Source organism: Tetrao urogallus (genome assembly GCF_951394365.1).
Source record: "Tetrao urogallus genome assembly, chromosome: 24".
Taxonomy (NCBI): Eukaryota; Metazoa; Chordata; class Aves; order Galliformes; family Phasianidae; genus Tetrao; species Tetrao urogallus.
Genome location: NC_136837.1, coordinates 2,907,533 through 2,922,124, shown reverse-complemented (window position 1 = coordinate 2,922,124; position 14,592 = coordinate 2,907,533). Strand labels below are relative to the sequence as shown.

At 49.9% G+C, this 14,592-nt stretch overlaps 1 protein-coding gene across 1 annotated transcript; it reads left to right on the top strand.

Annotated features, from left to right (window-relative positions):
- Positions 1-3,726: 3,726 nt before the first annotated feature.
- Positions 3,727-14,094, top strand: LOC306955210 (complement receptor type 1-like; the record flags this gene model as incomplete). The annotated part of the gene is made up of 20 exons (XM_079546457.1): positions 3,727-3,823; positions 4,255-4,443; positions 4,830-4,929; positions 5,596-5,681; positions 5,979-6,191; positions 6,630-6,812; positions 7,345-7,533; positions 7,926-8,123; positions 8,333-8,515; positions 8,747-8,935; positions 9,059-9,238; positions 9,320-9,489; positions 9,661-9,821; positions 10,677-10,771; positions 11,961-12,140; positions 12,543-12,725; positions 12,843-13,031; positions 13,144-13,323; positions 13,473-13,669; positions 13,906-14,094. The coding sequence occupies 20 exons, from the start codon at positions 3,727-3,729 to the stop codon at positions 14,092-14,094; spliced, it is 3,351 nt and encodes a 1,116-aa protein (XP_079402583.1).
- Between the last annotated feature and the right edge of the window lie 498 nt (positions 14,095-14,592).

Sequence of the window (14,592 nt, the reverse complement as noted above, 5' to 3'; positions counted from 1 at the left end):
CTCACTCCTAACGTCCCCCTTGAAATTAGGGCAAAACTGTCAGGTTTGCAGCCCTGCGATTAGGTGAAGAAATGGGCATTTGGGGTTGAGCAGGATGCTGTTACAGACCTGCTCCGTCCAACGACTCCAACATCTGTGATCATGGGACCCAGGCTGTGTGTGTGAAGTGTGTAAATCAGTGCCCACCCGCAGATACCTGAGCCCCACACACTCTGCCTGTGCTCAGTGGGCTGAGCTTACCTGGGGATTTGTGTTGTAAACACTCCCACAGCTTTTATTCTCTCAAGCTGAGATGAGAGGCCACAGCAGAAGCCCCAAACGCTTTAGGATGTACAGTCTGCAAAAGTTTTATGTTGATCTTAAGCAGTTATGCTCCAGAGGGATGAAATTCAGGGGGTAAAAAACCAGAGTTTTATTGGTTTTACTCCTTAGGTTGTTCCCACTGAGCAGTTGTCCTTGTTAGAAATAAGCCAGGGGTGGGAGGAGAAAGGAAAGGAGAAACAAAAAGTTGAAGGAAGAGTTCTCTAGGCTGCATAGCACAGCAGTGATCCTCCAATGCACAAACATGCTGGGGTGGGCTGGCTGCAAACCTGCAGCATCAGAACCACCAGCAGATGCCTACTGTGAGCTGTTCACGCACAATGTGTTGTAATAACTGGTGGTGAGGGGTTAGGTGTATGTGTATCGTTAAGGAGCTAATGGCTGTAAAGAGGCACAGCCATTTTTTCCTGCCAGAATTCATGAATGTAGCTGATGAGTGTCGGTAGTCATCAGTTTTTAATTGCTGCTTAATGTCTGCTCTGCAGTGGTGGCTGGCTGTAGGTTGCTGTGCTCTCCAAGCGATGCTGCAGCAGCTGCATGCTGGTGCTGGGACAGAGCCATCTGCAGCAGCCAGACCGTCCCTCAGTGCTTTAAGCCAAAGCACAGCTTCTCCTGCTGCATCTTAACTTAATACCTGTGTCTGTAAGGCAGAGCAGTGGCAAATTCCCAATGCAGGTGAATGGTAGGGGACAGCGTGGGTGCTGCAGGTCCCAGGTGAGCCTCTGCCTGTGCTGGGTGCCAGGCACTTCCTTGAAACCACCTGACTGCCCTGGCACCGCTCATGCAAACAGCTCAGGATAAATAAGGGTTGCACAATTTACCTGAATTTAGGCTTAACGGGGGTTTGCACTGCTGGTCATACAGAGCTGTGGTGTTGGGCTGTGTTCAAACGCTCCAATAGCTCACCATGGGCTGAATGCCCAGCAGTGGGCTTGCCTGCTTCGTGAGCATTGCACCAGCACCGGATCTTACTCCTGTATCTCCCTGATTTCTATTTCCATCCGCTTTTGATGTCAGAGGTGCTCTGTGCTGGTCTCAGGGTGCTGCTCTGCATTACTGTGTGCTGCTTGCAAACTGCATCCTTGTGCTGTGCGTGGGGAGGGTGATGTTTTGTGCTTCACAGAGTTCTGCTGTGTTACTGCTTTCTAATGGTCTTTTTTCTAGGTTTTAAAGAAAAAAGCAATGTATGCAGAGTTGTTGTGTTGTGTACTCTTTGCACTTACGCACAATTATCCCGTGAGCATTTATTTACAATGCAGAGGTTTTAAAAATAAAATCTTGTTTCCTCTCCCTTTCTGTGACTGTTTGCTATAACTGCGTCACCAAACCAGCGCACAGCGGGTGATGCTGAGCTCAGGGAGTGCTTGGGAAGCACTGGGGGTGAAGGTGAGCTTGGGGCAGGGGGCTTAGGAGCAGGAGAGGTGGGTGCCATCCTCTTCCCTAAGTAATCCATGTTGAAAGTGATGATGTTGGAGGAAGCAGAATTCACATTTTCAGATTCCTTGAAGTGTTACGTTAAGAGCAAATCTCTTTTTCTAGAAAAAACATCTAGAAGAGCAATGGGTGAAATCACTTTGGAGATCCCTGTGCTGCTTGAGATGTTGGATAACTCCAGTTCTTCCTTCTGCTCTTCTCCAAGAGCAGAGATCTGGATTTGCACGTGGTTTAGAGGGAAGCTCTACCTTTGGCAGCTGTGCATGCACTTTTATTTCTGATGACGTTAATAGCATTCATTCTCTTGCAGTCCCACTTCTATCTTGCAGTGACACCCTGGATGACATGAAGGAATTTTTCTTTCTGCTTACCCAGCTGTGAGGTGGGGACAGATGAGAGGCACTGCGTGGCCCTGTGGGTGCAGCTGTGCCCCAGTGCCTTCAGCACACACAGGTGGGCTTGTCCTGTGTCAGCTGGAGAGAATAAACCAGGAGAGCCCATGTTTGGGTTTGGGATTAACTGGGTTTCTTGTAAATAGTCAGCAGAGGTCACTGCCTGCTGGGAGTGACTAAACAAGGCCCAGCTTGCTGTGGTTTAGAGAACCAAATCTGCTCTTTTGCATTTTGGCTGGGGCTCAGGCAGGCTTTGGGAAGGTAATGTTTCCCTCTGGGACTGAGGATGCGAGATGGTTGGGTTTTTGTGGGGTTTTTTTTGTTTGTTTGTTTTTGTTTTTGCCAAAAGAAATCTTTGCTCCAGCAGAACCAGCCATGAGAAATGCAACCCGGGGCGAAAAGGGCACTGTTGAATTTGTGATAGCAATTGAAGCTGAAGTGAAAATGCACAAAGAGCAAAAGGAGCAAATGGTTGTGGCCTCTGCCAACGCTGTTGTTGGAAAACAGTAGGAATTGTGTGCAGCATCAGTGGAGGGGCTGAGCCCAGAGTGCTGCTGAGCTGAGTGAGGAAACCCTGTGGGCATTGCCATAAAGCTCTCAGGTAAGAACTGCAGTGCCCTCAGGGATGCCATCATCTTGAGGACATGCATGGGCATTGTGCAGGGACCAGCTCTGGATGCCTGCACCCCCAGACTGTTTCGACTGGCAGCTTTGCACACAAAGCAAACAATTTCAACATCTGCTTGGGTTGCATTCAATTTTCTAGTGTTTTGTTTCGTAGGTTGGGTAAACATCTTCTTTCTTGCTAGGAGGAGTTAATCATTGATAGGCGAACTGGCACGGGTCTGGTCCCTGCAGAGCATGCAGCTGGCTATGTGCAGCCATTTCTGAGCGTGTGGGTGGATCAGAACCCCTCCTTCAGCACAGCAGGGCTGTGTCAGTGCCTTTGGATGCACCCATCACTGCCTGCAGAGCCCAGACTGGTGCCGTCCTCTGCAGAGCCCAGGTAAGGTGAGCTGAGCTCCAGGAGTGGGATTTTGGGGTGTTCTTGCAGCTCGATTGAGCTAAGGGAAAAGTGAAATAAATTGAATTAAACCAAGAGCTGTAATAGGGAGTAAAGGAAAGCCAGAACAATGAATCAGCAGCAAGAAGAGCTCAGCTAGGGCAGTGGAAAAAGGGAGGAGTAACTTTTATTAGGATGTGCTTAGCTTTCCTTTCTTTCAGTAAGCAATTTCTCATCAGTCACATCTAGGCAAAGCACCAAGGTGGGCTGTATTGCTTCCAGGAGGAAGGTGGGCACTCGGAGTGTGTGTAACCCTGGGAGGGTTTGGGCTCACAAGGGATGATCCTGGAGAGCTGCAAGTCAGTGCTCTGATCCTTAGAGCGGCCAAATACGCAAACTCAAGCTCAAACGTGCCAAGAAAAGACCAGTGAAGGAAAGCCTACAGGAACAGCTTAGAATCTGCCGTCAGCCATGGTGACCCCAAGAGTAAACTCAACGCTTTTCTTCTCTCCCCCACTATTTTTGAAGATATTTGGCCTAGAAAAAGAATGCTGTGACATCTGCAACGTGGTCAGGATGATGATGGTGCCAGCTGTGGTGTCAGTGGGACCAAGGGGCCGTGCTGCCGTCCTGGTGCTGCTCCTCACTGCTGCCCTGGTGGTGGGCACCCAGGGTAAGCAAAGATGAAGTGAGCTGAGCAGGGGGAGCTGCTTCCTGAGGTTCACAAAACCTTGATCCTATTTTCCTCTTTGCCTTTGCGTTTGAAGAGACCTGTGAATCTGATCGCAATCGTCTTCCTTTGCCTTTTTGCTTTCTGTGCAGAATGGCTGTAAAATTATGCTAGGAAACAAAGGTGCACTCACTTGTATGCTACTTGAGGATAAGGAAGCTGTTGGTCTAGGATGTGTTACCACCCTTAGAAAGTGCTGGACAAGGTGTGAGGAGTGAAGAGTGATACATGCAGTGATGCTCATCCCCATTGCAGTCTGCCCTTCTCCCCTTTGCTTCCCTCTTCAATGAGTTTTATGGACTGGACTTTCAGAGCAAGCCACTGTCAAATTTGCAGTTTGCCCAGCGTTTTCCTGATGGTGTTTCTGTTGGTAGGTGCTTGCGGTGCTCCGCCACGGTTCTCATTTGCAGAACTGAAGGAGGACTACCTGCACAACAGGACGTTTTCCACCTCTGAAGTGGTGGAATACAGATGTCGGCCAGGCTACCTGAGGAATTACAGAGCCCGGAACACTTACATCTGTGAACAGAACAGCTGGAAAGGATCGAACAACTTCTGCTTACGTGAGTACATTTGGGGTTGGCTTCTGATTTTGGGCGAATCCATTGGCTCGTTGGGCAGCATTCTGGTGGTGGGGAGGTGGTGGCAGTGGGATCTGTCTGGATGTTGCTTGCCCTTTACCACTGACTCTGGCTGTGCTCAGAAGTGCATTTTTCTCTCAGGTACTTGTGAGCACTTAGTTCAATAACAGTATTTCAGGCTTTCAGTAGGAGAATCCTTTAGTCTTGACAGCAACGTGGGTCACGTCACAAGTTAGAGTGGAAGGGGAAATCCAGAGAGCTGCTGTCCATCTGCTTGCTCAGTATTGGAGAGGTCTTCTGCTCTCCTGCTGGGTGTTCCTGATTCTCCATGAACCTGCAGAACTAACTCTGGTCCTGTTGTCCCCCAGCAAAGCCCTGCAGTTACCCTGGAGAGCCAACCAATGGCAGGCTTGTGGAAGTACAGCAGTTCACCTTTGGGTCCACAGCAAACTACAGCTGTGACACTGGGTAAGCTGGGAGTACTTGGGGTCCTGCAGGTCCTTGTGACCCTGAGGGGATGTCCAGCCCAATTTCCTGTGAAATAGTGACTACAGAGCCAATGCACTGACTCTGCAAATCAGATACAAGCTAAAAGGCCTTTATATTCCCTGGTGGGTTTTCTGAAGTCCTTTTGTTCTAAGTTAAAGCCTGTTCTATCAGAAACCTTATGCTGGTGTAGGTAATGGCAGACTGTAATCAAAGTACTTTTTAACTTCTTCTTTGAAAGCCTGAAGAAGGAGTTTTCTTCCTTTCATGCTTTGAAATGGTTCTTAGGATTGTGGAATGCCATAGGTTGGAAGGGGCCTTAAAGATCACCTAGTTCTTGCCAAGCTCCAGTTCACTCAGGGCCCTGCTAAACCATCCCCAATATTTCAATATATTTTTGAAGGAAACAATTCACTTCTGAAGTCGGAGCTTATGGTTATAGTTAATTATAGTTAGCTATAATTAACAGGTTGTCACAGTTATAGTTTCACTGCAGTTGCTATCAACCATTCCACTAGTTTGGTTAAGTTGGGCAAATTCCTGATCAGCTTTAATTCCAAGGAAGCCAAAGGTGGTGTTCTAAATGAAATTAAAAAAAAAAACTGAATTGCACTTGACAAATAATTCCCTCCACTCTGTTCCACACAGGTACAGACTGGTTGGAAATTCCCAGATTAGGTGTGTGATTAAAAATGGGCATGTTACTTGGGATGGAAATCCTCCCATCTGTGAACGTAAGTAGAGTCCTGCTGAGTGGGACTGGGGATGGATGAAGATAGAGAAGGCTTTTGGTCGTTCACTGCATGTTGGAAATCTCTAAAAACACTTTTCTTGGTGCTTTCCTTCCATGCATGGAAGCATTCCCTGGCAGTAAGGCAGCTGCACGTCACAGGGATGTGCCCCCAAACCACCCAGTTGCAAGGCAGAGCTGCCCTGAGACCTGCCTCTAATTTCTGGCACCTGGGGCATTTGTGTCTCATCTTCAAACCACACGTTTAATTAACATGAATTTTTCAACTTTTTTTTTTTAGCAATTCCTTGTTTGCCCCCTCCAAAAATAGCGAATGGAGATCACAACAGAGGTGACGTCGCGCTCTTCACTTACGGAGCTTCTGTCACCTACCACTGCCACACTGACAGCAGGGGGAGGAAGCAGTTCTCCATGGTGGGGGATGCCTCTATTTTCTGTACAACCAATGACAACGTGAATGGTGTCTGGAACAAGCCAGCCCCGGAGTGCAAAGGTGAGTGGCAATCTGCCCATAGGGGATCTGGGAGGGGGTATTCATCTGAGAATGGAAGAAACAGGAGGCTTGCCAAGATTCAGAAGCTTGCTGTGGTACCTGCTGTCTTTCCTTTGTTCTCATTCTTAATAAAGTGGGGAAAAAAACCCAATTAATAAGAAAAAGATGTAATGTCAGACAAAGACTTGAAAAATGCTGCTACCTTGCCATGCCCATTTTCATCCTGTTTGATGAATGTGTGCTCCAAGAATCGTGGATTCATTAGGTAGGAGGGAGCTTTAAAGGTCCCCCAGTTGCAGCCCCCCCCTAAGTTAGCAGTTGCCAACAGCAGATCAGGCTGCCCCACTCACCCTGACTGCTCCAACAGCTCCAATGCTTTTAATCATCCCCCACTGACCCAGCACTCATCGCCTGAGCTCTGTTGCTTCCCCCACGCAGTGGTGAGCTGCAGGGAGCCCCAGGTGGAGCACGGCAGGCTGCAGAGCAGGTACAGAGCTGAGTACGCCTATGGTGACACCGTCATCTTCGACTGTGAATTCCGTTACGTGCTGCTGGGCAGTGACACAGCCATGTGCCAGGAGGATGGCAGCTGGGATCCACCACTACCGCAATGCCAGCGCAGTGAGTGCCCACAGGGACACAATCCAGGCCGTGGCTGTGGGGGTGGTGGGCTGTATTCTGTTGTTTTTGCCTCTTGCACCATGGTGGCTTGTACTTTTGTTTCCCAACAGCTTGCTGGTGATGATGCAGGCATGGGACTTTGTGACTTTGGGCCTCTTAGCTAAAGTCTTGTTCCAAGACCCAAACTTGATGAGTTTCTTGCTAGAACTCAGAGGGACTAAACTGACCTCCCTATACTCAATACTTTTAAAGGTCGTTGGTAGATTAGGGCAGAGAGTATTTGCTTTGTTAGAAATTGCACGTCATTGCCACAAGTGAGTGTAAATCACCATATGTTGTAATAACAGGTACTGCATTTCATTTTACTTCCATTGCATTCACTCTCAGCAGCACTGAACTCAGACAATTGCCTTAAGTGAACCTCAGGAAGAATCACACGAGCCCATGTTTTCCCCCAGATCCTTTCATGTTGTGTCCTGTGCCCCACTGCTTTCTCATTGGCAGTGTCACAGAGTGTTGATTTCACCCCTAGGCAGCTGTGATGACCCTCCTGACGTGCAGAATGCTGTTAAAGCAAGACTTGCAGGCAATTTATTTCCCATTGAGACTGTCATCACTTATGAGTGCCAGACGGGCTATGAGTTCAGCCCTGGAGTGGTGATGCAAAACATCAGTTGTCTGCCAGACTATACATGGACTGAAACTCCACCGCCCTGTGAAAGTAAGTGCCCGTTCCTTCAGCTTAAGTATCCTTGTGTTTGGGCAAAGCTCTTCCCAATTAAAGGATCTGTGTGCAGTCTACCTTATCTACCAGATGTGCTTTCTGCTCCTTTGAACCCATGGAAAAAATAGTGTACCATCACTAAGATGCCATGGTGCTGCCAGTGCCCATTGGAGAGGGGAATGTACATCCAGGAAAGCCCTGTGAGTCCAATGGTGCCCATCAGCACTGGTGGCGGGATGCAATAACTTCATATATATGCCCAGAAAGTAAAACTGCCTTTAGGAGTGTCCAGAAACGGCCATTCATTCTCCTTCTGCCTCAAATGAACCTGCTGTCATTGAGGTACTTATGCCATGATTTCACACTTGCTGCTGTTCGGTGTTTCTCAGGAATTAGTTGCCCGAATCCAGCTACCAAGAGGGGAATGCACATAAGCTCCTGGGGCAAAAAAGACACGTATGTGTTGGGAGACAGAGTCCGAATTATCTGTGACCCTGGCTATGTTTTCAAGGATAGTGATGATTATGTTGTGCTTCAGTGTACATATGATGGCACATGGAACCGAGCAGCACCAGAGTGCATTCCAGGTAGGAGAGCTGCTGCATCACCTTGACCTGTTGATTGCTTATTTGTGACTTTGGCAGAGGTTTTGGTCACTCCGTACAGGACAGCTGTCTGCTACCATCAGTAGAAATCTACCTGTGGCCTTGTGTAGCTGCCTTCTCTGTGGAAAGCTTCTTCATGGGGTTCTTTCTAAAAATTCATGAAATCCTTTTATACTTTCTCTTGCTCCTAGAACCTCATTGCCCAGAGCCTATCATTGACCACGGAAGAGAGGTTTATAAAAGCAAAAATGGTTACACAGTTGGGACTCAAGTAAGGATAGAGTGTGATGAAGGCTACGTGATCAGTATCCAAGAGTCGATCACGTGCCAGGCTGATGGGAACTGGTTTCCCAAGTTACCCTACTGCCAGCAAGGTATGTGCAAGGCAGGAGCTGTGATCAGCACTGGGGCAGGGTGGGCAGCCTTCCTCCAGCATCACCTCTGAGATGCAGGGAGGTGAGCGCTGGCTGTGGGGCTGGAGGTGTCTTCCCCAGCAGATGCCAGGCAGGAGCTGAGCACGGGCTCTAAGTCCATGCTGAGTTCTTACCCCAATATGATAATTGTGTGTTTCTTTTTTTTTTTCCTTCTTAATCTTTATTTCATAGCCTGCGGCCCTCCCCCACGAATCACCCACGGGCTGGACATCAACCCAACATCATCATTCTTCCCCTATGGCTACAGAATGAAATACAGTTGTGCTGCGGGGCTGTCCCTCATTGGGGATGAATCCATCTACTGCACCTCTGAAGATGGAGTGAACCTGGATTGGAGCGGCCCTGCCCCAGAGTGCAGGGGTGAGTCTATAGGGTCACCCCAAAACTGGGGCATCAGGAGGAGCCCTTCATTCATTCTCCCCACTCGCTTTCTGTCCCAGGATATGAACATCCCTGTACTACAGCCCTCTGCTCTCTCCCCAGTGGTTCGCTGCCCCAAGCCTGTGGTTGAGAATGGAGAGATGGTTACACCACAGCACACATTCTCCTATGGGACATCTGTGAGCTTCTACTGCAAGAAAGGCTTTACACTGCATGGCAATGCTGAGAGCTGCTGCATGGCTGATGGCAGCTGGCAGCCAGCCCTACCTGAATGCCAGCCAGGTGGGTCCAGCCCCGCACACTGAGGCTGGCAGGGCATTGTCTCCTCCTGTTACATTATAATGCTGTGTATTTGCCTTCTAGTCAAGTGTCGTGCACCAAAGAGCAAGGAGAACCTACAGATTTTCTCTGACAGGGAAGAGTACGAGTTTAATGAAACCCTGTACTTCTCCTGCAAGCAGAGCAACAATCCGGCAGAGATGTCATTAACCACCTGCTCTGCTGGTGGCTCTTGGATGCCACCACCCAACTGTGTGAGTTCCACTGCTTCGTGTTTTGCCCCGTTTATAGCTTGGAACAGCACCAGTCCGCCTTCATGAACGCGTTTTGTTACGATGGGGCTGGCACAGCTGTGGGTCTGTGCAGCCCGTGGGTCCCCATGGCACTGGCTCATGCCCTCTGTCTTTGTCTTGGCTCTTTTAAAGAAAACACTTCATGCGTGCAAGAAGATTCGTCAAATCCGGGAAACTTTTGAGTGCGGAATTCCTCTGGCAGAACTGAGAACTTTGCTGGAAGTACAGAAACTCTACCTGGAGATCCAGAAGCTGGAGAAGGATCTGGGAGCCAGAGGAGGCCGCTCATGGCTGTGACTGGTATTGTGGTGGGAAGAAACGGAGTCAGTGAAGCGAGCAGATTCCTGTCATAGGAGGAATCAGAGTCTTTTGTCTCGTTCTGGTAGAGCTCGCTGCCTTAGGTTTGTGCATCACTTTATACCTTTTAAAGCTTTACATTTAGGTCTGTTGTCCTGAGAGGTGTGCGGTCTGGAAGGAATGGAACTGAGAGAGAATTGTCCGAGTCACACACGTGTATGGAGAGCCACCACTTACCCTCTCCATCTGCAGCCCCATTCAGCCCATCACTGCGTGCCAACAAGCATTAACAGCCCTAACTAGCCACAGCCTCCAGAGCTACTTGGTGCAATGGAGAAATCCTCCAGGCAAAACTAAACGCCAGCTTTTCCTGCCAAGTAGGACAGTTCTGATCTGGCCTCCGTGTGCCCACTGCATAAATTGCAGCCCATGGAAATAAAACTGGAAGGAAAGAAGTGGCTGAATTATTTCTGCGACATCCGGCGAAGGGGAAGTGCTCTGCTAACTCGTATCGTGTGACCAGACCGCTGTTCCTTCACTAGATGATAATAAAGCTGCAGTTCTAATGACTGCTGTGCCTTGTTTGCAGTAATTCTGCCCTGTCTGTGGTATAGAGCAAGGGGCTGTTCATACTCAGGTGGAAAGGCAAAGGGGACACGCAGCCCTGTTCCCTGCACTGACTGTGGCTCTTTCTGCTCCAGAAAGAAGGCAGAGCAGCTCTGACCATGTAACAGCTTAGCTCCCCACCATCCTCACACAGTGCAGCAGGAATGCAGTGCTGCCGTCAGCATGGCCCGCCTGCTGTCCCCCACTTCCTCCGCCTGCTTCCCCTTCCCCTGAGACTTTTGCAGTCCTGTGGCACGGCTGCTGCTCGCCATGCAGCTGCTCCTGCACTGGACGGGGCTGTTGCTGGCACTGCTGGTGCTGCAGCCAGCGGGGAGCCTGGGTGAGTGAATGCCACCTCCTTCCCTTCCTGCTATGGCTCAGCTTTGCTTTTTGATCCAACATGGGATAACCAGGCTAGGGATGCACTCCTCTGCTGGACGTGCTGCTAACCTCTTGCTGATGCTCTTCTGGAACTTGGTGCCTACTGCTCATGGCACATTTTTCCTCTTTGGTTGCACCTGTAGATACTTGCAAAGCGACACCCCAAATGCTTTCCAGTAATCTTACACTGCATAAGGGGCTGCAAGTTCATCCTTGTGCTACCCAGGGCCAGGTCCTTGTGCAGAGATTTGCTGAGCCTGTCCAGGGTTTTGCTGCACCACTGCCCTGGGTCCTGCTGATCAATGCAGTAGCAAAGAATCATTCCCCTGGCTGGAGCATGTCCTGCAGCTTGGAGGCTCGAGATGAGGATGGTGGCTAGATGGGGAAAATCAATTGGACAGGTGATAGCTTAATTGTTTAATTAAAAGGGACGTAATTTGCAGTTTGAGTGGTGTCAGTGGTGTGTAATCACAGGATGGTGATGGCTGTCACGCGTCCTGTGGGCTGACTGCATGACAAGCAGTGATTTGCTCTGTAGTGACCCCCAGAAGAGGAATAACTCCTTATTTCTGCTGCAGCTGATGTTGCCTCTAACAGCAGGTGCTCCTCTGATGCACAGAGCAAGCAATGCAATGAAGGGTCAGAACCAGCCATGGATTGTACCTGTAGAATCCTGCTGCTGATGGCTCCTTGAGCATGCTGTTAACCCCCAGTCTCCCCATCCCAACTGCTGCGCTTGCTAAACCAACTCATTTATCAGAGGCTCTGCCGATAGGAGCCCTCCTGCAAACTCCCATTTGTTTGCTGCTGCAGAGGTGCAGTGCCCGGTCCCAACGATCCCTCATGGGTGGCTGAATCCTGCAGAGAAAAACCTCAGTGCTGGGAGCACAGCCACGCTTGAATGTGAGGCTGGCTACGTCCCCGTGGGCAGCAGCAGCGTGAGGTGTCTGAGCAGTGGCAGATTGCAGCCACGGACACCAGCATGCATCCGAGGTACGCGCTGTCTTTCTTCTTGGTCTTTTCCCCATGCATTCGCATGGGTTTATTTGCTGAAAAGTGCATCAAGGTGGGCTGGGACCCCAGAGGCAAAGCTCAGCCCCATTCTTGGTTGTGGGGTAGAGCTGGTGGCTCTGTGTGCTGCTCCCCAGGTCGTTGTCCTTCCCCTCCTGCTGTTGACTATGCCGACCGCAGAACTCCATATGAGTTCCTGGTGGGTTCCACCATCACCTACTTCTGCAGACATGGGTACACGTTGATCCCCGGCGTATCTCCAACAACAACTTGTCTCAAAAATTTCACCTGGTCTGCGATCCCAGCGCTTTGCCAGAGTGAGTGTTCCCTTCTCTTTGCCTCGCCAACTAAAACCATTGATTTAATGAGGTGGAAATAGCATAGTTTTCAGTCCTTCAGTGGCACTGTGCTGCGAGGGCTTTGTTTAGCAGTGTTTGGGTTCTCAGTGATAATTTTGCTGTTCTAAGTGTGGCATGGAGGAAAAGAAACAGCAGAAACTCACGCTAATTATTTAGCTGCACCAACAACAGCAGTGTGTTGTCCCACTGGTGCCATCTACAGCCAACCACGGGGTTCAGACCGTTCTGTCTACAAAAGGAAATAGTGGTTATCACATAATCACAGTGATTACAGTGATGCCTGGCTGGTTTGCAATGCTAACAAGCACTGGAAACAGGCTGGCCCGATCCATGGAGCTTTCTGATGGCTCTGTCCCTCAGTGGTGCAGTGCCCGAGCCCAGCCATCATCAACGGGAGGGAGACGAGCGCAAAGCAAGAGAAGTACAGCGTTGGGCAGCAGGTGGAGTTCCAATGCAACCCAGGCTACGTGCTGTGGGGCAGCCAGAGGACTCAATGCTGGTCAGATGGGACGTGGAAACCCCCGGTGCCGTACTGCGATAAAGGTGAGCCCAAATGACACTTCCTTGGTGGGAGCTGGGAGTTGCATCTCTCTACAGCACGTGGGAGCAGCAGAGAGAAAATCCTATCACCTTTGGCATCTCATCTGTTTTCTCTCACAGTCTGTACCCCCCCTCCTCTGATCACCAACGGGCAGCACACCGGCTTGAGAACAGAACTTTTTCCCTATGGTACGGAGGTGAAGTACAGCTGTGCTTCAGGGCTGTCCCTCATTGGGGATGAGTCCATCTACTGCACCTCTGAAGATGGGGTGAACCTGACATGGAGTGGCCCTGCCCCGGAGTGCAGGGGTGAGTCACAGCAAAGCCAGAGCACCAGGAGGAGCCCCTCATCCCCCCCGACCCTCTGTGTGTCCCAAGGGATGAAGCATCCCCCTAATGCAGCCCTCTGCTCTCTCCCCAGTGGTTCGCTGCCCCAGGCCCGTGGTTGCCCAGGGGAGGATGGATCTGTCATGGCACACGTTCCCCTATGGGACATCTGTGCGCTTCTCCTGCAATGAGGGCTTTGTGCTGCACGGCGATGCTGAGAGTCGCTGCATGGCTGACGGCAGCTGGCAGCCAGCCCTGCCCAAATGCCAGCCAGGTGGGTCTGACTTTAACAATCGATTTCTCATTTCTACAGATCGAAAACCACCTGCACCGACTCATCTCCCACAATTTCAGGCTCGGTTTTCTACCCACGCAGTCACGTTCCCCTTGCTGAGCTGCTTTCTGCTGTGTGTTTGCTTTCAGTTCTGTGTCCCAAACCACGAATTGCCAATGGAAAGCTGACAAGCACTGATCAGACGTGGTACCCAATAAACACAACGGTCACGTTTGTGTGCCACGAGGGATACCATCACTTCTCAGGTGATGGAGAAGCTGCATTAAAAGACTCTTGGACAGCCACGTGCTTGGCTGATGGCAACTGGACACCATTGCCCAAGTGTGTAAGTACTGTGGTGCGGCTGTTTCTGGATGAATGCTGCCTGATGTCTGCTATGAAAAGTAACCCTGACCCTCTTAAAAAGCCTTTCTTTCATTGCTGTGGTGGGGGATGCAGCTGTGTTCAGCCAATGCACAGCAAACTGGGAAGGGGTGCAGCCTCAAAGCTGCAGTGTGGGTCCCCATCTGCCGCAGTTCAATCACACATGGCTTTCTCTGCTTTTGGTGTTTTGCTTAACAGAAGAAGGAAGGTGATGCTGATGTGTGTGGAGAGGTTGCTTATATTCAGAGTGTCGTCTCTGACTGCCACGTGCCTACAGAAGATGTGAAAACTCTGCTGGAAATACAAAAACTCTTCCTGGAGATTCAAAAACTGAAAGTGGAATTGCAAGGACTGAGCAAGGAGGTCCTGGAGCACATCCTGCATTAAACAGCCTTCCCTGCGGGCACAGTCCATATAGTCAGAGTTCCTTTAAGAAGCCTCCTAGGAACTGTATGGTTTGTGCTTCTATAGGGCCAGATCACTTCTGCCATGCTACATGCCAGAGCACAGAGGGGCTTTTGTTCTAACCCTCAGATAGGACATGCTTGATTCGCTGTGTGCCACTTTCTGCTTTAGGAAGCAAAGCAAGAAGTTCAGTTGAGCTTCTCTGAGTCCCTGTATAAATCGTGCTAAGCCAGAAGTGGGATTCAAGTCTGTGAAAGCAAACTCCTGGCAGAGGTGATTGCCCAGCACCAGGCTTCCAGTGTTTGCATACCTTGCCTATCTAGACATAGCAATGGAGTGAGCATTGAGCTGCACCACTTCCCACTAACCTGTGTCACGATCTTATGGTTTCTGTTCATCTAGTTATGGGCAGTGACAGGGCAGTAACAAAACCAGGCTCTAAAGCCCACTTGCTTATCCCTGGATTTAAGAGGTAACAGG